The 26,730-nt window shown below is 45.6% G+C and overlaps 1 protein-coding gene across 2 annotated transcripts in view; it reads right to left on the bottom strand.

Moving 5' to 3' along the window:
- The window catches only part of LOC147901553 (AT-rich interactive domain-containing protein 6-like), a 108,979-nt gene that overhangs the window by 76,619 nt on the left and 5,630 nt on the right, over positions 1-26,730 (bottom strand). For both annotated transcript variants that reach the window (XM_087375108.1, XM_087375109.1), the window contains exons 3-4: positions 2,702-2,754; positions 2,382-2,427 (exon numbers count right to left, since the gene is read on the bottom strand). In XM_087375108.1, the coding sequence (XP_087231234.1) occupies positions 2,382-2,427; positions 2,702-2,754 (99 nt within the window). The remainder of the gene's footprint in view (positions 1-2,381; positions 2,428-2,701; positions 2,755-26,730) is intronic.

Below are 26,730 nucleotides of genomic sequence, written 5' to 3' on the forward strand. Positions count from 1 at the left end.
CATTTCCGCATTCAATAGCTGTCCATTGAGTTCACTTCCGTTTGTAGAACTGCGTTTTTGTCCTAGGGTTTTGCCTAGTTTTTGTAGCACTTTTTGCATCACTATCTCCCTGATTTCACATGCATCATCTAGTATATTAACGGCTGTTATATCCCATCTCTCTGTGCCAACCCATGACCTTTGTAGTTCCTGAGGACCTACCACAACAATTACCTATTCGAGATTTATGTGCCATGCTGTTGAATTGATTCCTGCCAGTTGTCCATAAGTGTCCTTATACTCTACATTTAGAATGATGACTATGTGATTCTCTTTTGATGAGTACTTGAATTATAAAGATGACTAAACCCAAGCAAGTAGAGAACTTTGATGGAACTAATTTCCATACTTGGCAAACAAAAGCTAAGTTTATGGAGATATGGTATGTTGTGAATGGAAAGGAAAAGAAGTCTACAAAAGAAGAAGCTAATTGGTTGATCAAAGACAAGAAGGCTCTTGCTATCATTGCTTTGGGATTAAGTGACTCATACATTCACCACATCGATGGCTTTGAAACTTCACATGAAGCTTGGGATCATCTACACACAGTATTTGGTGCACAAGGAAAATGCTTCAAATATATCTTGCTTATTAAGTTCCTTTGCCTACAATTGGAAAAGGGAATGTGTTATTCCATGAAGAACAACAAAGAGAATCAAGCATTTCTTGTGAAGAAGGGCTACTTCAACAACAAAGCAAATCTGGCTGAAGGAAGAACTCCATCAGCAAATGAAGAATCAAACTTTAAAAATAAAGACTATGCTTTTTAAGCAATTTGTCTTTTGAATTTTTGTTTATCATCACTTGGTCAAATTTTGAGGTTCTCTGCCTGGAGTAGTACTCCAAAAAGAATGTCATATGTTATGTCTTTTGTAAATCACCTCTGGTCACCATATGATGTAGACCATGTGATATGTGTTTTGTCTATCCCATTTCTGTGAACCTCACACCCTTGGGAACCCTTGCTAGCATGAGATCCTAGCCATAGATTTATCCTTGACCACCATGAGATGGCATGAGAAACTATGAGACTAGATGTATCCTTGACATTGCAAGAGGCAACCCCTTGAGGGGGGGTATGTTGGGATAAGTGTGATCAAGGGCTTGCTCTATGGTGCATGTGTGCATCTAGGGGAGTAACATGTGTGTTTGTGTGTGTTGTAAAGGCACATCAAGTGCTATGATGTGTCTAGTGTGTGACCTAAGTGATGATGTAAGCCAAAGGCCCCCACATGGGAGGTTCCTTTGATTTAGGCCAGTCCCACTGATGTAGGGACTGATTCCCACTGATGTAGGGCCTGATTGCCACTGATGTAGGGAAGGTGCTACCTTCTCCCCCTTTCTATAAGAGAGAGTCCTCTCTCTCACAATCTATAACAGAGAACTACATTTTGGCTTCATCTTGTGCTCTCACTTCCCTTCCAAGATGCATCTATTCTATCCCACAGGATTCTACAGTGACAGCCTATGCTGCTGCCGACAAGGACCACCTAGTTTAGACTTTTTATAAGAAAGTATCCATGTAAAGTAATTCAACGTTAATGTGTCAGAAGGTTTGTAAATGAAACATACATAACTGAACCGTACCAGATTTACAAATCAAATGAACCAAAAAGAATGAAGATACTACATAGCCTTGAACTGGGGAACAAGCTGCAAAGTTTGCACCATCCATCCCATTGAATGCACCCTCCCTCATAATGTAGAGCTTAATAAAAGAAAGGACATCCAAAACAAACATGTGCACACTCTTAGGATGTGGTGGATACATGTCATGATGCATATGTATGTGCGTGCTTGAAATCATGTGTTGCATATATTCTTGTTCATGAAATATTTTGTGTCTGAAATATTGCATGCCTGCATACTTGTATGGGAATGCAAAATCTGGTAACCATGTGTGCATATGAATGAAATCTTGCAAGCATGCACTTGCATACGTGTGCACAAAATCTTAGGTGCGTGCGTGAGTGTGAAATCGTTCGTGTGGGTGTGCAGCAATCTTGCAGAGATGTGAAATACCTCGTGTGTACTAGCACATTTGGATGAAGAACCTTAGGAATGTGCATATGTGTGCACGAAATATTATGTGTGAACAAATATTGTGTGCAAGTGCGTGTGTGCATGCACATGTGAGATCATGCAAGTGTGTGTGCATGGGACATCTTGCATGCATAGTGCATGTCAAATCATGCACGTGAGCATGAAATCATGCATGCATGAGTTAAGTGCTACATGTGAGTCTATGTCTACATCTGCGTCAGTGTATGCATATGAGAGAGAGAGAGAGACAGCATCATCTATCAATTATCACATCAATTGTGTCGATTTAGGTGCCTTACCTTCTCATAAAATCCACGAAATAACCATGATACAGTTGTACATGTCCTGAAAACAAGATATGAAAACAAACTTTTCAATAGTCATATCTCAAACATATAGCTACATTCCCTGAATTTTGAAATAAACATAATGCAAGCAGCCATTTTCCTTAAACTAGCCAAGAAAGAAAAATAAAATTGTTATCTGGCATTAAAGCAAGGAATCTCAATTTGAAAAAACCGTTACTTGGAGGTTTGAACCTCTTCCCAATAGAATGCTTTTCAGTTGAAAATTCAAAACAGGGTTAAAGTAAGCAATGTCGATTTGAAAGAAGCATTACTTCGGAGGTTTGAACCTCTCCCCAACTTGTCGCCATAACTTCCGAGTCGTTACCTACAACCACAAAAGGATACAATTTCAAAATGTATTCAAATCCACTCTGCTTCTTTACTAAAAGTGGACATAAGTTTAAACAGACTCCATAACCCCTACTAAAATCCAGCATTCACATAGGCACGATCCAAGAGTGACACATACAATCCGCCCTAAATATGATTCAGAGCCATGAAAGGAGTCAAAACCTGCCTTTGCACAATCACACCAAAATGCCATTTAAACCACCTTCACAAAGGAGGCAAATCTTCCAAAAACAACCTTGATAAGCATACACAATTTGGAAACCCCAAAAAAACTAAGCCTTCATGCATTCCCATTATCTTTTGAGAGCCAAGTGAGAAGAATATCAAGAGAACAAAGTGGATACAGCAGGTCCAAGTAAGAGTCATATGGCAATCTGCGAAGTATATAAGGCCATACAATAACCAAGAGAAATACGCAAGAGGAGGCATTTGATTACAAGGAATCATTTGCACTCACAATGAAAACAACATAAGCAGTCGCCGTACACAATTGCTCTCCAATGGGAGGCTCGATTGCTGAGGTATGAAACAGAGTTAATTCCACAAAAGTTCAATGCTTTTCGAATCTCCAGTACAAACTTTGATGCTCAATTACAACGGAGATTATATATCCTAAAGGTAGTAGAATTTCATGAATGGAAATGCATGACTGAAACTTTACAAAGAGCTGTCATGGGCTGGATGGCAACAGGGCAAGAGGATTAAAAGTCCTACTTACCTGGCAAGCCCTTAGCCTGTAGGAAGCCTTGTTTTGATCGTAACCACGCTCCAGACTTCATGAGTGTAAGATGCATTAGGTTAGCGATTTGCAGGCCTTATAGTTTATAGGCTGACTATAACCGGCCTCTTATCACTCAGAGGGCAGTGGAACTAAACCTTTAATCACTTGAGCACTTATTTTCAGCTCACAAAGCATATATCACAACCATTAACCATTGCATGATCACCATTTGGCATTTACCCATTTGTTCACAAACAAAACCACTGAAAAAGGGATGGAGGCTAGAATGCCCCTGCTCAACAGACATAGACAAGTGCACCCGATTGGCCCCAAACACCGTGGTGCCCCTTTCGGTATTTCTTTATATTTCACAGTGAAATGATTACAAGTTGCATCTGGGAGACCTTCCCTGCAACTGAGCACGCAGCCCCAATTCACTAAGCCTTCGCAAGGCTTTCAAGCATAGAACACCATCACATAAGTGCACTCAACCCAAAGGCTCAACCCAAAGGCATTCTCTTTTCCGAGTGCAATTCCATTGGCTGTCCAAATGCAATCACACTGCACCCCAGCTGCACTCTCTTTGAGTGGTTTCCAGATTGTTACGCTCTAGCTGAGGTAGCATGACCTCGGAAGAATCAGTCGACATTTCCCTTAAAGGATCTATCTCTGTAATATATGCGTTTGCGCTTCATGTAAATGATCGGGAGGGATTTAATGTCAAGGTCCTAGGTGAGGGCTGATAGCACCAGACTAGATAGATCTGAGACCAAGGGCCTAGTGCTAAGATTGTGCCTAGGAGCAAGGAATTAAATGCATCCCAAGAGAGGGGTGAAATGTTGCATTAGGAAGGCCCTATATGGATGACATGTGGCATCTAGATCTATCTAGGGATTTGGGGTTTGCTAAGGCTAGAGAGAGAAGAGAAGGATTTGATACACGTGGATTTTGGTAACGTAGCTCTCTGCCTCGCTTGTAGCCTTAGCAAGAATTGGCTGGGAGGAGAATCATGGTGCTGCTCCAGTGATCTGCAGTAGAGGTTAGATTAGAAAATTTAGGTGACAATTGGTATCAGAGCCTTGTGAGAGAAGAAGGGACGGGTGACGTCCTGAAGAGGCGTGGGATCGTCGAGATACCGGGGTGCTGTGACGATGAACAGCGGGAGTCTGTGATAGACGGCGCTCCCGTAAGGCTACTCGACGAAACGAGGGAGCGTAGAATAGCGTGGTGGCATACGGTCGACGTGGATTGGACGGGACGTGAAGCGTAGGCTGTTCGTGAACGACCTGCGACGTGGATTGGACGTGAAAAGAGAGAAGGTCCTTCAACGTAGAGCGGAGCTGTCGTGACTACGGTCGATAGGCTGGTGGGAGCAGAATTGCGGGAGGCTTTCAACGTGGTACATGAGTTGGGCGACGCACAAGGCTTTCAAAGCGATGCGTTGATCGCAACGTCGTTGTGCAGCACGTTGACCCACGAATGGGCTTACGCAAATGATTTGACGAAGAGGGGGATGAAGAGCGCAGAAATTGGACGATGGCGACGTGTCTGAGCGTAGCATCTCCCGCACTGATCGTGGCTTGATCGGGGCTGACAGAGGGTCGTTGACGAAGGTTTTCGACTACTGTTTATGTTCGGTGGTCGTTGGCAGAAGTCAGTCTTTTGACATGGGCAGTCCGGGAACTATTTGCATAAGAACGGAAAGTCCAAGGAGCAGTAGCAGCTCGTGAGCGGTATGCAGGAGCAAATTGCTCGGGTGAGCACGTAGTCAGGATTTGGCGCAGCGAACACGAAGGCATAGGACCCACAGGCTTCGGGATATCTGGCTGCCTCGACAGTTTTCGATCCCTTCAGACAAATTTCGATCGGAGTTTGTAGACCAGGGGAAACTCTGTCACTTCTGTCAATGCTGTGTTTCCTTCTCTTGTTCTAGTTTGATGATGCTCCGCTTGCATATGAGTTTCCAGTCTACGATGCTATAGGGACAGATTATGCCTGTGCAGATGCCTGTATACTTGAGTCTGAGTTAATTTGCAGAAATTTCCCTAGTATAGGGAAAGGCGGGATTGGAATATATGCCTATGTCAAGTGCGTAGTTAGTGTGCATGTCAGATTGCAGGAATTCCCTAGTATAGGGAATTGTGTTCAGAGTGTCAGTACACTGAATTGTGTCAGCTTGTGATTACAATGTTCTAGGGGTGTTTTTTTTTTTTTTTTTTAAACCCCAAAACAAAACACCTACTGAACTAAATGGAAGCAGAAGAAGGGGCTTCCAGGAGGGACCCTGGTGAATCAGGAGTCCGGCCGACCCAGCAGGGATCGCGCCCAGTAGCTCACACTTTATCTGGCAGGATTGCATTGCTGGAGGATGCCTTGCAACAGTTGTTAGCGCAGCAATTACAAGCCAACGCAGGGCAATCTGAGCTTAGGAGAGCGTTACAGAGTATGTCTGCCAGACCTTCTCGAGAAGAGAAGGGTAAGGCTCCAATGGAACTGGAGTCTAGTGTCCATACGGTTGAGCCTAGAAAGGCTAAAGTGCCGAATATTGCCAATTACAGACCGGAAAAGTATTCTGGTCGGATGAACGACCGTAGCTCCGATGTCATTGAGACCTGGTTACACAAATGGGACGAGGCGTTCGCCATTTGTGAGATCAGAAATGACATCAAAAAGATCCGCGAGGCCACCCATATGTTTAGTGAGGCAGCGGATCGGTGGTGGATTAAACAACAAAAAGATGGCATAGCATCCACTACCTGGGAGGGGTTTAAAAGAGAGTTCAGGAAACACTTCTTACCTCCTGACGAGGCATCCCAAGCTTGGGATCAATATAGGAACCTTCGTCAGAGAAATTTATCAGTGGCAAAATACACTGATAAGTTTCGAGAGAGTGTAATGAAGGTTGATGAACCCCTGCCTCAATCAATCCAAGTGAAAGATTTCATATTTGGATTGAATGATCGAATAAAAATGGAAGTTCGGGCTAAGTACGCGAACACGCTAGATGATGCAATAGCTATAGCCCTGAACTACGAGGATGCCAAGGGCAGCAAGCCAAGTGGGTTTGCACAGGTCGGAACCCAGTATGGGTATCCGAAAAAATCTGGGTTTAAGAAGAAGTGGGCTAGTAGAGGGAGTGGTTCGCAGCCGAGTGGTCAAGCCAAGCAGGCGAGACCGGCTGAAACTCCTAAACCAAGTACCACCATTGGAGTGAAGAGGAAAGTAACTCCAATGGCAGCTCGGGCTTGGTCTAAATCTCCCTTGAACCCAGAACAGCGGGAAAAAGCGAGGAGAGAAGGCTTATGCTTTGGTTGCCTTCAACCTCATCAGTGGAGAGATTGTCCACGTAATAAAGATCGTCGGATGGCTGAGATGGTGATCTCAGAGTGCGACGTGGAGATGCAGGGAAGTCCCAGAGCGGAAGAGATGCAGATTCAGCTAGCGGGATCTTCTCAGAGGTTAGTACCTTGTTTGTTCTGTGTGTCTGTTACTAAGTTAGTGACGAGTGCACCTGATAACATCCTATCTAAGCCCGCAGCAACGGGGTACACAGCCTTCAATGATACGGAGTTAATCAAAATGAAAGGGCAAGTGGCCAGTCATGATGTCATTGTGTTGTTTGACTCAGCGTCAACTCACAATGTGATTAACTCCAAGCTCGTGAAGAGGCTGAAATTAAAGACAAGTCCATCTGACTATGCGTATACAGTCAAGATGGCCGATGGAAGTTCAACTGAAGTATGGGACCAAAGGGTTACCCAGTTAGAGCTTCGGATTCAGGACTATGCTGAGAAGCTTGATTTTGAAATAACCAAGCTTGCTCATGCGGATATAGCCCTGGGAATGGCGTGGCATTCTAGGAAGAATCCAGCCGTATATCAATTCAAGATGAATGATGTGCTTTATGTCTTGCGAGGTGAAAGAGATATACCTCAGGGACCGTTGGTTTCCGTGATGGAAATCAGAAAAGCTCAAGTAGAGTTTTTGTACCTTTGCACAGCATCGGTAGAGTCGATGGATGATTCTTCGACTAGCACTGATGTTACGCAAAGTGGTGAGATGGCCAAGCTGGCTAATCTTATAACAGAGGAGTTCTCTGAATGTTTTAGGGATGAACTACCTTATGGGTTACCTCCAGAGCGGAAAGTTCAGCATAAGATTGAACTGATCCCGGGGGCAGAACCTGTAAATAGACCTCCCTATAGGATGAGTTTTGCTGAAGAGGCGGAGGTGCGTAGGCAACTGGAAGAATACCTCAAGTTGGGGCAGATTCAACCAAGTTTCTCACCTTTTGCTTCACCAGTGATATTAAAGAGGAAAAAGGATGATACATTTCGCCTCTGTATAGATTACAGAGCATTGAATAATATCACTGTTAAGCACAGGTATCCGATGGCTCGGATTGATGATTTGCTAGATGCACTACATGGAGCCGTGATTTTCAGCAAGATAGATCTTAAGTGCGGCTACCATCAGATCCGGATTAGAGCCGAGGATGTGCATAAAACCGCTTTCAGGAGCAGGTTTGGTCATTATGAGTTTTTGGTAATGCCCTTCGGACTTACCAATGCTCCAGCGACCTTCGTCATGCTTATGAACGATTTACTACGTCCGTATATCGGAAAGTTCGTAGTACATTTCATTGACGATATCTTGATATTCAGTAAAAGTGTTACTGAGCATCGTGAACACTTAAGAATAGTGTTCAGTACTTTGAGGAAAGCCAGTCTTTATGTGAATAAAAAGAAAACTATACTGTGTATGGTTAGGCTTGAGTATTTAGGGTTCATAATTACTCCACAGGGGGTAGAAATGGATCCGAAGAAAGTGGCTGCGATACTAACTTGGCCAATCCCTCAGAGTCTGACCGCGTTGCGATCATTCTTGGGATTTGTCCAGTTTTATAGAAGGCATATCAAAGGATATTCCGGAATAGTATCGCCATTGACTGATCTGACCTCAGATAAAGTACCTTTTGTTTGGAGACAGAATCAACAGGAAAGTTTTAACACCATAAAACAAGCTGTGGTCTCAGGACCGGTGTTAAAAATAGTTGATCCCCAGAAACCGTTGTTCCTAGAAACCGATGCAAGTGGCATTGCGGTAGGAGCAGTCCTCCTTCAAGAGGGAAGGCCAATAGCCTTTGAAAGCAAGAAGCTTTCTCCCTCTCAAAGGAATTGGTCAACTCATGAATTGGAGTTGTATGTTGTTATCCATGCTTTGAAAACATGGAGGCATTATCTGTATGGTTCAGAGTTTTATGTGGATGTGGATCATGATACTCTGAAACATTTTTGTAAACAACCTGACTTGAGGGGCCGCCAAGCTAGGTGGGCAGAGCTCATGCAGGAGTTTAATCTAACGATTCGGTACCGAAGAGGAAAAGACAATAAGATTGCTGATGCGTTGTCTCGCATTATGCACAACCTGAGTTTCACGGTATTAGAGAGTGCTCTAATGACCGAGATCAGAGAAACTCAGAAGGTGGACGAGTTTGTCCAGAGCTTATGGCCTAAGACTCATGTGTTAAAACCCGGGGAAAATGAAAAGGATGACCTGGCATCCAGAAAAGGCCAAACTTATGCAAGATATACCATAAGGGATGGTATGCTAGTTAGAAATGGCAAGGTGGTAGTACCTGGTCAGAATGATCTCAGGCAGAGAGTCATTCGACAATGCCATGATAGCCCGTATGCGGGACATCCAGGTGTCGAGAAGACATATGATCTCGTGAAGCGAGACTTCTTTTGGCCAAAGATGAAAAAGCATATTCATGAATATGTGACACGGTGTTTCTCGTGTCAGGTAAGTAAGGCCAAGCAGGTGAAGCCACCCGGACTTTTACAGCCCTTGGAAATACCACTAAGTAAGTGGGAGAGCATTTCCATGGATTTTATTGTAGGGCTACCTGCAACACAAGGAGGGTATAATTCTATCCTTGTGGTGGTTGATCGTCTAACCAAGATGGCTCACTTCATTCCGACTAGAGAGTCTGTTAGTGCCCCGCAAGTGGCGGATTTGTTTATTAGACATATATTTCGTCTGCATGGATTGCCTAGAATAGTGTCAGACAGAGATGTCAGATTTACCGGTCATTTTTGGACAGCGGTATTTGAGACACTAAGGACTGAGTTGGGAATGAGTAGTGGGGATCATCCTGAGACGGATGGTCAGACGGAGAGAGTCAACCAGACTTTAGAGGATATGCTGAGAGCATATGTGTCATTGAGGCAACATACATGGGACAAGTGGTTGCCATTGTTGGAGTTTGCCTACAATGATAGGAAACATTCATCTACTAGGTTCAGTCCGTTTGAGCTGAACTATGGTTATAGACCAGCCAATCCAACTATAGTTGGAGTACCTCAGAAAGTGCCTAGTGCCGCGAACTTTGTAGTTCAGATGCGGGAGATGCTAGCACTTGCGAGAGCTAATATCCGCCAGGCTATGGATAGAGCCAAGGTGTATGCGGATGAAAATCGGTCTATAAGAGTATTTGAAGAAGGAGAAAAAGTTTTTCTCAGAATTCCTTCGCACTCGAAGTCGTTGACTTCAAGAGAGTGTGCTAAGTTATCACCTCGATACTGTGGGCCGTGGTTAATTCTAAAGAGAATAGGCAGTGTAGCCTATAAATTAGAATTGCCACAGGGGTGTAAGGTGCACCCGGTTTTTCATGTTTCACGTTTAAAGAAATTTTTACATACTGGTGACTCACTAATCGAAGGTGTGGTTTTGTTTCAGGAGATAGAGGATATTGCAAGGCGCAAACCAACAAGAATCCTGGACCGAGGAACATTGCAAATACGAAATCGGAAGATACCCACGGTGTTGGTTGCATGGCATGGTCAGCCTCTATCCGAAGCTACCTGGGAATCCGTATATCAGTTGCGGAGAGTGTTCCCAGACTTTATCATCGAGGACGCTGATGTCTGAAGAGGGAAGGAATGTTACGCTCTAGCTGAGGTAGCATGACCTCGGAAGAATCAGTCGACATTTCCCTTAAAGGATCTATCTCTGTAATATATGCGTTTGCGCTTCATGTAAATGATCGGGAGGGATTTAATGTCAAGGTCCTAGGTGAGGGCTGATAGCACCAGACTAGATAGATCTGAGACCAAGGGCCTAGTGCTAAGATTGTGCCTAGGGGCAAGGAATTAAATGCATCCCAAGAGAGGGGTGAAATGTTGCATTAGGAAGGCCCTATATGGATGACATGTGGCATCTAGATCTATCTAGGGATTTGGGGTTTGCTAAGGCTAGAGAGAGAAGAGAAGGATTTGATACACGTGGATTTTGGTAACGTAGCTCTCTGCCTCGCTTGTAGCCTTAGCAAGAATTGGCTGGGAGGAGAATCATGGTGCTGCTCCCGTGATCTGCAGTAGAGGTTAGATTAGAAAATTTAGGTGACACAGATGGCATTCACAAAGCTTTTCAAAGCTCCAAAATAAAATCAGCAAAGTACCCAACCAAAGAATGACTCATGTAACACTGCCTGGGCACCTGTGAGGCAAGAAAGAGACGGCAGACGAGGCCAACCATAGCTTATGGCAAAAAGAAATTGCAGTAGCAAAATCACAACTCACCAAGCCCTGAAAACTCGAACCAACTCCTCAATCGCCAAGAGGACATAGTAGCCAATGCCCAATTGCATTCTCAGCCAAAGAGGAGTGCAAAGGCATGAAGAAAGAGCATTTACAAGAGCCGACCAGCAAGAATTCCACTGAAAAATGCGAAAAGAAGCACTTCTGTCCCGAAGAAGTGGGAGTTCTTGGGCTCAAAAGAAGCGTGCTTCAGAGAGGAATGCATTGAGAAGGTTTTGGAGAAGTTTCATCGCCGGAAAGTTCTCCAAAACTGAGAAAAACCAGTCAACCAACGCGTGAAACCACTCGAAATTCAACAGAAAGCTGTAGCTTTGCAAGAGGAGAGGCCCAGGAGGCGGTAGAAGCAAAAAGGTCCAAAAAAAACCACTTTTGCGAATTCGACCAGCAAAAGAAGTGCTCAGCTCTGCCCGTTCTACCAAACGTACGGAGGGAAAAGCATATCACTACGAAGGGGAGGGGGGAGGCAGAGGGGAAGCCATCGGGCCAAACGGAAGTCGAGGAATCCAAACGGGTGAACAGTTATGAAGAAAAACGGAATTCAGCTGAAGGAGGCTGAAAAACCAGTCCAAAATCTCAACAAAGGGAGAAGATGAGAGAGAAAACCACACATGTGAAGTTTAGAAGGCCCAGGAAGGTCCAAGAATGGCAAAGGAGCATGTAAAAGGCACTAGAGCCACCTGGAACTCTAGGGGAACCACTGAAGGTGCATGGCCCTCTAAGGAGCCCATTAAAAATGCCACATCATCATTTCCCAACAACCACTCTTTTAATTCCTTGGAATGCCTTTGGGCCTAGGGATTAATTACGCTTATGTGCTAGGCACCATGCCGCGTTTAATTACACATTATTAAGCCCACGCTTGGACTTTTAAAACCAAAGTTGTCACGGTCTTGTAGTACATTAAAGTACTTTGAAACAGCAAACCACAGTTTGCTGCCCCAAAACACAGGAGCGAGCATGAAATATAGCATAAAAGAGTATACAAGAAAGCCGCAGCTATAGTATACAAAGACAGTGAAAATATGGCTAGGAGAGGCATGCATCCATCCATATACACTGCTCAAAATCTATGTGATCCTCGGCGATCAATAGTCAAGATGCATCAATATCATGAAGTCTCACAGCAGAAATACTGTCAGCTCAGTATCTCGGATGAAACATACAGTGTCATCAAGCGACCTCATGAAATCACAGTGAGCCTGTCTGTACTGAGGGAGTGGAGGTGCTACCGCCCTCTCGAACACCAGATAATGCTCCAGACGCTCGCTCTGCTGAACTACCTGTAGGAGCCTGGACCGCAGTCGGCTCCAATTGGAAAGCATCAAGGTAAAGCTGCAATATCCCAGGTGAATCTGCCAGTTCACCTTCCTCCATCCATTTCGCATCAAGTGATGGGTAATTTTGAAATTTTACCAAGTAGCAACGGATAACTTTACCCTTGAGCTTTCTATCCCTGTGTGCCAAAATCTACTCTGGGACCAGAAGTTCATCCTGTTCTTCCACTTCAGGCTGCACCTCATCAGGTAAATCCTCGGGAATATCTCCATGATATTACTTTAATAAGCTCACATGAAAGGCATTATGTATCTTCCAATGCGGAGGCAACTTCAGCCTGTAAGCTACCTCGTTTATCTTTTCAGAAACCTGGAAAGGACCATAGTAACGCATGTTCAGCTTTGTGTACAACCTTTCCTTGCCTTTCTTATTTTTCAGCCTTGCCTTCTGAAAACGCAGCAAAACCCAATCACCTTCTGTGAATACCAATTCCCTGTGGTGCTTATCTGCTGCTCTTTTCTGCCTGTCCTGACTTCTTTGCAAGGCATATTTGATCTTCTTGTAAGCCTCTTCAAGGCTTTCCACAAAACGATCAGCTTCGAAGATTTTCTCTTTTGTATGCAAAATGGGAGGTATCTTCCTAGCACCTTCCACTATTTCAAAAGGTGCTTTACCTGTGGATGTGTGTACCGTATTATTGTAAGCATATTCCAGCAAAGGCAAATAATGCTCCCATTTGCTTTTGTGGTCTGAGACATAGCATTTGAACATATCCAAGATGGTAGAGTTTTCCTCTCCAATTGTCCATCAGACTGAGGGTGAAAAGATCACGAAAAATTCAGCGTAGTGCCCATATTTTCAAACAGTCCTCTCCAAAAGAGGCTGGTCATCCTCGGATCTCTATCACTGATTATGGATTCAGGCATCCCATGATACTTGAAGACATGTTGCAAAAACAATTTGGCCATTTGATCTGCTGTAATTTTCTTTCTTACTGGCACAAAGTGGGCTTGTTTGCTAAACCTGCAAATTATTGTCCACAATCCATCATGTCCAGTAGGAGTACGTGGAAGATCAAACACAAAATCCATAGCTATGCTTTGCCATGGTCTATTCGGAATTGGCAAAGGGTGTAACAACCCAGGTGCCTTCAACCTGTCAAACTTTACTTTTTGACAAACCATGCATGTTCTCACATATTCTTCCACATCTTTCCTCAAAGATGGCCAATAAAAGTATTGCTCCACTACTGTAATTGTTGCTGTAATTCCCCTATGTCCTGCATATGGAGGAGCATGACTTTCCATTATGACTTTATGTCGCATCTGATCAGTGATACAGAGTCGTCCATGCATCAAAATGAAACCCTCTTTCAACATATAGTGATCATGCCTTTGACCATCAGAAAGCTGATCATAAATAGTTGAAAAATCAGCATCATTAACATACTGATCTTTCATCACATCTAACACATTGTTGTAAGCAATGCTCACTGCTGAAACACTGGGTTTCTTGGAGACTGCTTCAGGCTGTGGTTTCCTGGAAAGTGCATCAGCCACGACATTTTTGTTACCCGGCACATGTACAATTTGAAAATGAAACATTGAGAGGAAGTTCGCCCATCTCATGTGCTTTTCAGATAATTTTCTCTACGTGAAAAAATATCTAAGTGACTGATGATTTGTCTGCACATAAAAATCAGCTTCAAGAAGGTAATGTTTCCATGTGGTCAAAGCATGTATCACTGCTAACATTTCCTTCTCGTATGTTTGCAAGTACAATTCAGCATCTTTGAGAACTCTACTCTCATATGCAACCACTCTGCCATCCTGCATCAAAGTGCCTCCTATGCTGTTCCCACATGCATCACAAGTTACAGCGAAGGGTTTTGCAAGATCTGGCAAGATAATAACGGGTTCAGAACACAACTTTTGCTTCAGCTAAAAGTTTGTATGACGAGTCATGCCAATGTGAAAGTACTTCAACTTCAAAAGTTGGAGTAAGCCAAGTAGAAGAGAACACTTGCTCAAATTCCAGCCAAGTAGCAGGTGCATCTCCATGAAGCATAAGGTTGGTGTACCACTTAAGTGCATTGCCTTTCAAAAATGTGGCAACCTTCCTCATCTTGGATGCTTCTGTAAACAAACCCCCAAGAAATGCAGCATCAAACTGTTGAAGGAATGTGAGGGCTTTGTACCTGTCCTGTACTCCATTATATGTATCAAACTTGACATGAGAACCACCATCCTTAAATTCTTTATATACATTTGATATTGGCTGTCCCAAAGATGGCTGTATATTTGCAGCATTCCCTTCACTAGGGAGAGCCATGCTTGGCTGAACATTACGCATGGGAGCATATGCTGTGGCTTGCATGCCTGGCTGCATTCCCACATTGTCATACATGGCTTGCTTTCTATGCCCAATTGGCGGTGAAATCAACATAGCATCAAAGATAGAATCTGTACCAAAATATTCAGGTTGCTGCCTCAAATATGGCTAAGGTAGTTGAGCCACATTTATGGACTGCACATTATTATTTTGAGGAGTAGAAGTACCCAAACCAAGGCCTTGTGCTGGCTGCTCATACTGTTGCACTGGCTGTACTTTTTGTACCTCTTTCTCAAGTGCTCTTTTGGGTGATTCCTCTCTTTTGGAAGTCACTTTCTGAGTCATTTTTGATGGCTATCCCTCATGGGAAACTGATGCATGAGTGTGCGGTCCGCCATGAGAAGCTGATGCATGTGTGTACTCACTCTTTCCGTGCTTGTGCTTTGTTGATTTCTTCTTCTTCTTGGCATTTGTTTGCACAATCTGAGCCAAATTTTGGGCCAGCTGAGTCAAAGCAGTCACTGCACTTGCAAGCTGTGCATTCAACATAGTAGCATCATCTGACTCACTGCTAGAACTAGTATCACCGTTGAGCTCAGTTGTAGCTTCATGTGTGGCCTGCTCAAAAGGAATTTGTTGTGCTCCCTGCAGCTGTACACTAGCTGGATCATTAAGGCTTTCCTGCCTTCTCCTTTGAGGAGTTGTGGAGCTCTCTTGCTCATGGGTACTCACCATGTTTATGGTTGTAATATTCAGCTGTCAAAAAGTGCAGCAAAGATATCCTTCCACCAAACTACCGAGGCCCACCTCTTGAGAAAGAGTGTGTGGTATCCCGGCAATGGAACCAATGTAACCGGCCTCTAATCACTCAGAGGGCAGTATAACTAAACCTTTAATCACTTCAGCACTTATTTACAGCTCACAAAGCATATATCACAACCATTAACCATTGCATGATCACCATTTGGCATTTACCCATTTGTTCACAAACAAAACCACTGAAAAAGGGATGGAGGCTAGAATGCCCCTACTCAATAGACATAGACAAGTGCACCCGATTGGCCCCAAACACCGTGGCGCCCCTTTCGGTATTTCTTTATATTTCACAGTGAAATGATTACAAGTTGCATCTGGGAGACCTTCCCTGCAACTGAGCACGCAGCCCCAATTCACTAAGCCTTCGCAAGGCTTTCAAGCATAGAACACCATCACATAAGTGCACTTAACCCATAGGCTCAACCCAAAGGCATTCTCTTTTCCGAGTGCAATTCCATTGGCTGTCCAGATGCAATCACACTGCACCCCAGCTGCACTCTCTTTGAGTGGTTTCCAGATGGCATTCACAAAGCTTTTCAAAGCTCCAAAATAAAATCAGCAAAGCACCCAACCAAAGAATGACTCATGTAGCACTACCTGGGCACCTGTGAGCCAAGAAAGAGGTACCTCGGCACCTGTGAGCCAAGAAAGAGACGGCACACGAGGCCAACCAATAGCTTATGGCAAAAAGAAATTGCAGTAGCAAAATCACAACTCACCAAGCCCTGAAAACTCGAACCAAGTCCTCAATCGCCAAGAGGACATAGTAGCCAATGCCCAATTGCATTCTCAGCCAAAGAGGAGTGCAAAGGCATGAAGAAAGAGCATTCACAAGAGCCGACCAGCAAGAATTCCACTGAAAAATGCGAAAAGAAGCACTTCTGTCGCGAAGAAGTGGGAGTTCTTGGGCTCAAAAGAAGTGTGCTTTAGAGAGGAATACAGTGAGAAGGTTTTGGAGAAGTTTCATCGCTGAAAAGTCCTCCAAAACTGAGAAAAACCAGTCAACCAACGCGTGGGACCACTCGAAATTCAACAGAAAGCTGTAGCTTTGCAAGAGGAGAGGCCCAGGAGGCGGTAGAAGCAAAAAGGTCCAGAAAAAGCCACTTTTGCAAATTCGACCAGCAAAAGAAGTGCTCAGCTCTGCCCGTTCTACCAAACGCACGGAGGAAAAAGCATATCACTACGAAGGGGAGGCAGAGGGGAAGCCATCGGGCCAAACGGAAGTCGAGGAATCCAAACGGGTGAGGAGTTATGAAGAAAAACGGAATTCAACTGAAGGAGGCTGAAAAACCAGTCCAAAATCTCAACAAAGGGAGAAGATGAGAGAGAAAATCACACATGTGAAGTTTAGAAGGCCCAGGAAGGTCCAGGAATGGCAAAGGAGCATGTAGAAGGCACTAGAGCCACCTGGAACTCTAGGGGGGCCACTGAAGGTACATGGCCCTCTAGGGGGCCCATTAAAAATGCCACATCATCATTTCCCAACAACCACTCTTTTAATTCCTTGGAATGCCTTTGGGCCTAGGGATTAATTACGCTTATGTGCTAGGCACCATGCCGCGCTTAATTACACATTATTAAGCCCACACTTGGACTTTTAAAACCAAAGTTGTCACGGTCTTGTGGTACATTAAAGTACTTAGAATTTCACGCCCCCGTGACACTGACGGCCCCTAGCCAGCTATGTTTATGGATTAATATTCTACTCATGCCACATGGCAGCTATGCAATGCTCGACCTCAGTTCCCTAATGACTCTCATATATGAGCTCTAAGTTTAACATTACTCTCCGAGGGGTTTCTCGCCATAACACGTTCTCGTGTAGACTAAGTAAACAATATTTGTTACAGCACTCCCAAAATTTGTTCATGACAAGCAGGGAGCTAAAATAGTTGCTCCTTTTGCAGACTACACATGCAGAAGCATTCCAATCATGGTGCTCATTTAGAATTGGCAATGTCTAGCCTGCATGAACTGGCTGCAGTAAACCCTTCACTTTAGTCGAAGACAAATGAAATGCTGGAGAAGATTCCTCTGCTGGAAGACCATTTCATTTGACATAGTTGTCAAGAGTGGCAGCGGAAGATGTAAGCAAACTGAAGCTACAGAATCACACAGAGAATACTAGAGACAACAAGATGTGCCACAAACAGATCTGCTGTAACTTAGCCCATAAACCAGGGCAGCAACTGTAATACAAGGAGTCCTGAACAGGATGAGAAACAGGAGCTGCAGAAGGGGCTGAACTGGAGCAAAGGATCTGGGCACAAGGAGGCTGGAGCCTGAGAGCACGGAGGCTGGAGGAGCCTGGAACGAGGAGCCTGGATGAGCCTGGAGCGAGGAGGCAGAAGCCTGAGGCGAGGAGGCTGGAGCCTAGGAACGAGAAGGCTGAAGGAGCCTGAAGCGAGGAGGCTGAAGGAGCGTGGAGCACGGAGGCTGGATGAGCCTGCAGCGAGGAGGCAGGAGAAGCCTGGAGCAAGAAGGCTGGAGGGGCCTGCAACGAGGAGGCAGGAGGAGCCTGGAGCAAGAAGGCTGGAGGGGCTGCACCAGAAGATCTGCAGAGGGAGCGTGGGCAGCCAACAGAACAGCTGAAGGGAGGCTCCGGTGAAGATGGCCAGGAGCAGGCTGAGACAAGAGCCTTGAGGAGCTGCTGGAAGAAGTGATAGGAAGTGAAGGGAAGGAGGCCCTTTTATAGGGCAGGCCAAGGGGGAAGTCGGCCAGTCTGGCTGGACCGACCAGCCTGGTCGGTCAGGCCAACTGGGCCGACCAGCCTGGTCGGCCAGCCTACCCCCTCTGGCCCCCCTTGCTGCATGGGGGCTGGTCGGCTGGCCACTCCTGGAGATGCTGATTCTCAACACCCCCTCTCAGCTCCAGGGTGTGGCACAAGACCCAGAGAGCTGGTATGACGTTGGAGAAGGGGAGGAGAAACAGATTTGGTAAATATGTCGGCGACGTTGTCGGAAGTGGTGCTGAATAGGAGCACAATGGTACCGTCAAGAACCTTCTCTCGCGTGTAGATGTACTGAATTTCAATGTGTTTTGTCCGAGCATGAAAAACCGGATTGCGGGCAAGGGCAATACAGCTTTGATTGTCACAAAAAAAGTGTGGAAGTGGATTGCTGAAAACCACAATCGAGAAGAAGGCGCCGAAGCCACACAGCCTCACAGGTGGCACTACACATAGCCCGATACTCAGCCTCGGTGGAAGATAGGGCGACCGTGGGTTGGCGTTTACTGGACCAGGAGATAGCCGCAGAGCCAAAGAAGAAAACATAGCCCATGGTAGAGCGGCGAGAATTGGGGTCGCCAGCCCAATCGGAGTCACTCCAACCTCGGAGAGTGAGCGGGGAAGGAGAGGAACCACCGGCAGTATATAAGAGCCCGAAAGTAGAGGTCCCCTGAAGATGGCGGAGGAGACGTCGAGCAGCTTGCCAATGAGAAAGCGAAGGGGTTTGCATAAAGGTACTGAGGGTGCCGACAGAAAAGCCGAGATCCGGTCGAGTGTTAAGTAGCCAGAGAAGAAGCAGGGAGCTGGGTGAGTCCGCAAGAAGCTGGTACTGTCGATGACGAGCCGGACTGTTGAAGGATGGTGAACGGGAGAGTCCCCCTCGAGAGTATGTTTCCGGTTGGGGCCATGTGAAGAAACAATCCAAGACTCGGAGTGTAGTGCAAATGAGGAAGGTTTGTCGGTGAAGAGAATCCGGTAGATGAGAACCTGTACGAGAGAGTAAATGGAGAAGAGGATGTCTGTCCCCCTCTGAAACTGCGACGATGTTATCCTTCCAGGTGTCATAGTTAGTACCATCAAACTTCTGAGTTTCGGAGAAGTGGGGAAGGATTGGGATCTGTATCTGGGTGTGGAGATCCGTACTTTTTAGACAGGACTGATGATTTCTTGAGTGGCTGAGGCCCCCCATGTGTTTCAATACCAAACAGAGAACAATCGAACCCAAAGATCAAGAGCCAATAAGTTCTGCCAGAAACCCCTGAATAAAGTCGTACGGGTGAAGACGGGAGCCGACCCGATGTGCGATGAAGGAAGGGGGGGAGAGGCTCTTGATGAAGCAGTAGGCTGCTATTGATAGTCCGGGGTACTGGGAGCAAAATTTCAAAATAAATTCACAAAACCAATTTTCAAGATGCCGACTTGGGAGCAAAATTTCAAAATAAATTCACAAAACCAATTTTCAAGATGCCGACTGGTGCCTGGCTTCGGGGTAGGATGGATGCCAACCAAAATTGGTGCACAAGAGGTACTGCCGACCAACAAGACATGTGCCTAGGAAGATGCCGACCAGCAAACTAGGAGCCTGCAGTGATGCCAACCAGAGGGAGAAGTGACCAAGGTGCCGATCTCGGGGCAGGAGGAGAAGGCAACGGGCTGATCACAGAGGCAGGAGGAACATAGGCTGCCGACCAGCAAGAGAGATGCATAGAAGAAATCATCTAGGTGTTGGTGGATGCTTCAGTAACCAAGAGGATGGGGAGCACCTAGTGCTCTGATACCATGTCAAGAGTGGCAGCAGAAGATGTAAGCAAACTGAAGCTACAGAATCACACAGAGAATACTAGAGACAACAAGATGTGCCACAAACAGATCTGCTGTAACTTAGCCCATAAACCAGGGCAGCAACTGTAATACAAGGAGTCCTGAACAGGATGAGAAACAGGAGCTGCAGAAGGGGCTGAACTGGAGCAGAGGATCTGGGCACAAGGAGGCTGGAGCCTGAGAGCACGGAGGCTGGAGGAGCCTGGAACGAGGAGCCTGGATGAGCCTGGAGCGAGGAGGCAGAAGCCTGAGGCGAGGAGGCTGGAGCCTAGGAACGAGGAGGCTGAAGGAGCCTGAAGCGAGGAGGCTGAAGGAGCGTGGAGCACGGAGGCTGGATGAGCCTGCAGCGAGGAGGCAGGAGAAGCCTGGAGCAAGAAGGCTGGAGGGGCCTGCAACGAGGAGGCAGGAGGAGCCTGGAGCAAGAAGGCTGGAGGGGCTGCACCAGAAGATCTGCAGAGGGAGCGTGGGCAGCCAACAGAACAGCTGAAGGGAGGCTCCGGTGAAGATGGCCAGGAGCAGGCTGAGACAAGAGCCTTGAGGAGCTGCTGGAAGAAGTGATAGGAAGTGAAGGGAAGGAGGCCCTTTTATAGGGCAGGCCAAGGGGGAAGTCGGCCAGTCTGGCTGGACCGACCAGCCTGGTCGGTCAGGCCAACTGGGCCGACCAGCTGGTCGGCCAGCCTACCCCCTCTGGCCCCCCTTGCTGCATGGGGGCTGGTCGGCTGGCCACTCCTGGAGATGCTGATTCTCAACAATAGTACCCACCCGCATATTGTTCTGAAATATAAGATCTTTGAATACCAGAATCCTTTATGATACACATTCTATCCGTCCACTTCCACACTTTCATCCATACCGGTATCTCTGCTAAAATAGTAATATAAAGCCCCGGCTTTTCATCCAAAATCCTTCTGGTATTCTGTCATCTCCAACTCCTCCTACACACTTTGGTTTGCAATCTGCTTGTCAAGTGTCCTACGAGCTCAAAAGAGACTCATGCCTGTAGATAGAACTATAAAACTACTCTGCAAACTTAAGCCACTTATCCTGGAATTTGTGTGTCTCAAAGCAAAGTACCTGAGATACTCTTCTTCTAAGATCCATTAACCTATTGACGCATCCATGGTAAGATGTAAGCTGTAATAGGAGCCAATAAGGCTCCCCCTAGAGAAAAGGTTTCTTCCAAAAACTGCTCATGAATTTTGCATCTCTATCACTAACAATTTCATTTAAGACCCCGTGCAACCTGAAATCATGTTCCATAAACTATTCTACAACTTTTGGAAGCAGTTTAAATGGTTATATAAAGTTCCATCCATTGATTGTAGAAGGTAACCCAGGTACGAAATCCATTCTAATAGACCCTAAGAAATTGGTAGCAATTGTAAGCGTCCAGAAGGATGTAAACTACCCTCCCTGTTTCACTAACAAGGTTTGTATTGCTTATCAATCACTTCTTTTCATAGCCCTTTTAATAGATGCATTTTTCCCCTCTGTCATACATCTCATAATTTATTGAGCCCAAACTACCCGCGGGAGATGACTCAAAAGCGAGGTAGCAAGAGCCAAACAAGCGAGAGACGACTTGGTAGCAAGGAAGTGGGAGGGGGGGGGCAAGACCCGAGGAAGTGATGCAGAGGAGGTTTAGTGAACCAGTAGACCAAGCCTAGCGTGCGTTAAATGCCCCATAAACCGGTGACAGGGAGAACTTCCATCACATTAAGTCATCTCCTATCAAAGGCGAGCCGATTTAAGAGAATAGTACGAGAATGAATGTTGCAGTTAAGTTGGCGTGTAGTGGCAGTAATGATATCTGGCGGAGACCAAATAGCGATCCATGCGTGACACATGTTTGGCAAGAAGGTGTCCACTCTCTTCCCCCATGTTAAGATCTTGGTGTAAATTTGTGGGAAAAGAGTGAGTGCCTACTCGCACCTTAAGCGTTGTTTCTACTTTGAGATTTGCAGGTTTATTTTTGCAATGGGCAGATCAAGGGGCATGGAGTGGAGCCATGTGCAGGTTTTGAAAGTCATTGGCTTAGGAATGGCACTATGCAAGTGCATCTATTGCCCACATGAATTACAAGGTGGTGCTAAGAGGATTGGAGCGCACATCTTGGTTATTTCTGGGGTTGGAGTAATTGCATGTCCATTCACACCCACTTCAGCAAAGGAAATATGCATGAAGACAGAGACTAGTCAAGCAAATGCAGCGTGGATACAGTATGAGCAGGGACATGCACCCATGCAAGAGGCAGATACCATGGTTATAGGCTGCACTGCCTTAGCATTGGCCGTGCCAAAGAGGCCATGGGCCTGGAAGCAAAGCCTATTAGAAATCAACCAACAAAGGGTACGCACAGCAGAAGACTAATAGAATAGCCCAAGATCTCACACAGTGTGTGTGAGGTGTGGAATCACAAACTTCTTTACTTAATGTGCATCACATAGATGTGCAGACTCATCAATAGACGATGATCCACCCAGATATAGAAGCTAACAAAACAATATATTTCCGTCCAAAACTATGGACACAACAAGAGAGAGAGAGAGAGATCCAAAGTCCCACCAGCGTGTGGTCCTTTGATCTTACCACAAGGTACTTCTACTATCTGCCAGATATCTCTAGACTTGAGCCCGCGTGCTCCAACTTGAACGTATGTAGACTCTCCGTCCAGATCACAACACCTTGCTGCCCTAGAAGACAGCCAAGGTCCAGCCCTTGATGAACTTAGTCTACAGCAACTCCTAGTCTCCTCTGCCTCCTGGCTGTAGGCCTGAGGGTGTGAGTACAGCTGCTCCTGCTGCTCCTCTGATGGCTGACTTGTTGGATGAATTATGAGGCCCAGGGCCTCTCCTTTTATAGGCCCAAGGCCTGCTCAAAATAGCCGACCAGTCAGGCTGCCTCTGACCGACCCAAACAATCCGACTAACCTGGTCTGCTCTATAAATGCCCCTTGGGGGCTCTCATTTCTAGAGCCTTTGGCCCACACTTCTAGGCATGGCCTGGCCTAGTACCAAGCCTATCAATAGGTCTGGTTGGCTGGCTATTCCCAGCCCAACCAGCCCACTTACACAGGGCACTTGTCCACTGGTTTGTCCCGTCATCATTGCGCCAATATTCTGGCTCTGTTGCAGGTTGCCTTCCTGCCCACAAACTCCGTCTTTTGGCTTGCCACACAGGCGCTACTTCCCTGGGAAGTCCTTGCCATGTTTGCTGCTCCAGATCTGCCTCTTCCATTGCGCCATATTCTGGCTCTGTTGCAGGTCGCCTTCCTGCCCACAAACTCCGTCTTTTGGCTTGCCACACAGGCGCTACTTCCCTGGGAAGTCCTTGCCATGTTTGCTGCTCCAGATCTTCCTCTTCCAGGCCAGATCCATGTTCTGTGCATCTCTTTCTCCTGGCTTTCAGCTCCGTCTGTTACAGCCATTATGGTCCCTCCAGGTACATCTCTTTTATTTTCTCTTTGATTCATGGCAGACATAACCATGCCCATGTGTCAGTCTCTCAAGACCCAGGTTCATCCCCCCCCATGCTCTCCTCATATGGGGGCTTACAATGGGGAGGTGACCTTTCCAACACCCCCTCTCACCGACACACCTCGGCCCAATGCCAACACGTCGATGACGATGCTCCACCAGTTCACGTTTGATGGGTCACCTGTTGAGATAGTTTCATCATACACGTATCTTGTGGTTGTCTTCTCCAGACCCATCTTCACTATGAGACCCGCAATGCAAGCCCACTTGGGTAGAGGGTACGCTTCATTGGCTAGACTAGAGAGGTAGTATTTCTGGTATATTTCTGATGTAGTGTTTCTGATAGAATTGCTGATGTGGATGCATTTGGATAGCATTTCTGGTATATTTCTGAGGTGTAATATCTGAGAAAAACCAGCAGGTATTTAACAACAGCAAACTAGCAGGTAGTTACATAAATAGCACAGGTAAATCTGAAGTAGTATTTCTGGTATATTTCTGAAGTAGTATTTCTGATATGTATTGCTGATGTGCATGTATTTGAATAGCATTTCTGGTAGATGTGTTATTTCTGCAAAAAACAGCAGGTATATAACAGCAGCAAAATAGGAGGTAGTTAGATAAATAGCAAGTGTATTTCTGAAGTGCTACTTCTGGGAAAACCAGCAGCCAGGGAAAATAGCACGTATTTTATAGGGTCCACGCTTTTTGAACCACCCCTCTGATACAAACATTTGCAGTATGCAAACGTCTGCTTGCTACTATGAAGTTAAGTACCCCCGCCTAGTTGTTGTCAGTTGAGGACAACTGCTTTGGCGACGGAAGGAATGCAACATTTTGGATTGTTAATGGATATTGTGTTTACATTTATTATGATCTCATGTCTATTGACCACACGTGTGAGTTTTGTTTGTGTGAGTTCTTGTGACAGGACATCACACCGGGCCAGTTATCTTCTACAAATCCTGCACGCATGGTTATTCACAGTTTGGAGCTCTTACCATGGCTTATCAACATGTATGCTATCTTCAGTATAGTTTCTGTCACCTTTAGCATGGCATCACATCACCACCACGAGGTATTATAATGAATTGCATAAGGCACTAGTGTTCCAGTGGGACCAAAACTTAGAAGCCTACTCCTAGGAATTCCTAGAAGGCATTCTTTGCAAGCTTCGCACAACGTGAAAGTCTTCTTATAAGCTTCATTCCCAAACACATGGTTGAATTGATACTACTAATAACATTTGATGGATCTTATGAATTATCGTACATCTGGTTCATAGAGAGAGAGATTTGCGGTATCATCACTCTTGCCCATTGTGTAAGAGATGGTATATTTTTTGGCTAGTAGAGTATGCTTAATTGCTCACAGCTAAGCAAATTTATGTCATCCAAGGCTCAGATAGCTGACTAATCATTACAGCTCATAACAAAGAACAATCTGGTTCATGGTTTAACTAGGATTGGCAAATGGGAATTATGCTAAGGGTGTGTGTATGGCAAGCAACATAGGACACCATTTCATACCAAAAGAGGAACCGATTTTTTTTGTTTGGGCAGAAAAAAGACTTCTATTAAGTATGAACACAACCCATGAGAGCACGCTCCTTAGAAAGAGGTAGGAAACAACCAAGGTTGAGGCTGAAAATGCCATCTCAACCTTGTAGTAGTCTTAGAGAAGAAGGGCGAGCCCGCCCATTCTCTAGAAAACATAGCCCTTCTAGCGGACGTTGCCAAAGAGGACCCTTGCATGGTCTCCCAAATCGCCATCAATGTATGTATAGTGTCCGTCCATAAAGTGGCCAAAGTAAAAGAATGGTGGACTTAGGATCCATTCAATGCTTCTGTGTGTCTAGCTCTCTATACGCCACGTTGCAATACTTGCAAGTATCTCCCAAGAAGAGCCCACAGATGCATGCACAGCTTTGAAGGGTCGGGAACCGATGTTGGGAATGGGCTGAGCGGAGAACACCAATTGTGGAGATGTATTGAGAATACAGGAGTTGTGTTACAAAGAATGACCAAAATGAGGTTGCAATGAAACACGTTTTTTAAATTTTAAATCGTTTCTTATTAACGTTTTCAAACAAGTGGCTTTTTGAAATGCCGCTTTTTGGCTGTTGTACTTTGTGCAAAAGGAGTCCTATCGTACTTCAAATCGTCTAGAGAAGCTATCACAATCATCTGTACTACCCTTGCACTCCATCAACTGGTCCCGTGCTGCCTTGGAAAGTCACGTAGTGGTGATGCTGAAGTGTCCAAACTACCTATCACTGAATTTAGCCTAGGGTACCAGGCTAAGGGCCTTAGTTAATGCCCAAAAGGTACCTATGATTTCATGTGCAATAAGTGCAACTCCTAGTGCTATTAGAGTGGTTTCAATTTCTAAGGTCATTGGTTTGGTTCAGTGGGGTCATTTTATAAAAATTGACCCCCTGAGATCCTACAAACTAGGGTCATTGGTTCCCAAGCATTAGAGTCATGGTGTGCCATCTGACTCCCCTAGGGGCACTAAAATCCCACGCCTCATTTTGTACATGTGTCTATGTGTGGCCTCTCCGCTTGCCTTGTGTCACCCCTGAAAGCCCCTGGAAGGCCCTGGAGCCCTTCCTTTCCCTTCCTTGCAGTTTTGAGTCTTCTCCCCTACCGGAGCAGCCTCATTCTGAGGATGGCAGATTTTTGCAGCCTCCCTCTTGCTGGCTGAAGTCGTTTTTTGAGCTTTCTTCGCAACAATTCTCCTCCCCTTGGTGCTCTTTGTTGTTGGCATGCTTCTTGGACTTGGACGCCTCCATTCTGGGCCATCTCTGGAGTTTTTCTCGACTTTCTTCATGACAAAAGTCTTCCTGCTCCTGCTTGGTGCAAGGCGCATTGAAAACAAAGGTGCTAGTGGGCTGGAATATCGATTCTGGTGGTCGCAATCATGGCGGATCTGTTTCAGCTTGCTGAACCCTACCTTCTGGTGCTGGAAGCCACTCATAGGCAGCTCCCTCCTACCAGAGTCTGCTGTCTATTATTCAACCAGCTTCTAGGGCTGTTCTGAGCTGAAACAGGCTCTTTCTGTTGGCTTGATTCTTATCTTCTCTTTCTACTCTATGCTACTGTCATTCTTACTGAGATTCTGCAAGGTTGGATGCCTTGCCATTGGCCCCGGAGAAAATTGGGGCACCGGTTGTGATACT

Source organism: Dipteris shenzhenensis, chromosome 5 (assembly GCF_047967505.1).
Source record: "Dipteris shenzhenensis isolate YYH24624 ecotype China chromosome 5, Dip_SZ_1.0, whole genome shotgun sequence".
Taxonomy (NCBI): Eukaryota; Viridiplantae; Streptophyta; class Polypodiopsida; order Gleicheniales; family Dipteridaceae; genus Dipteris; species Dipteris shenzhenensis.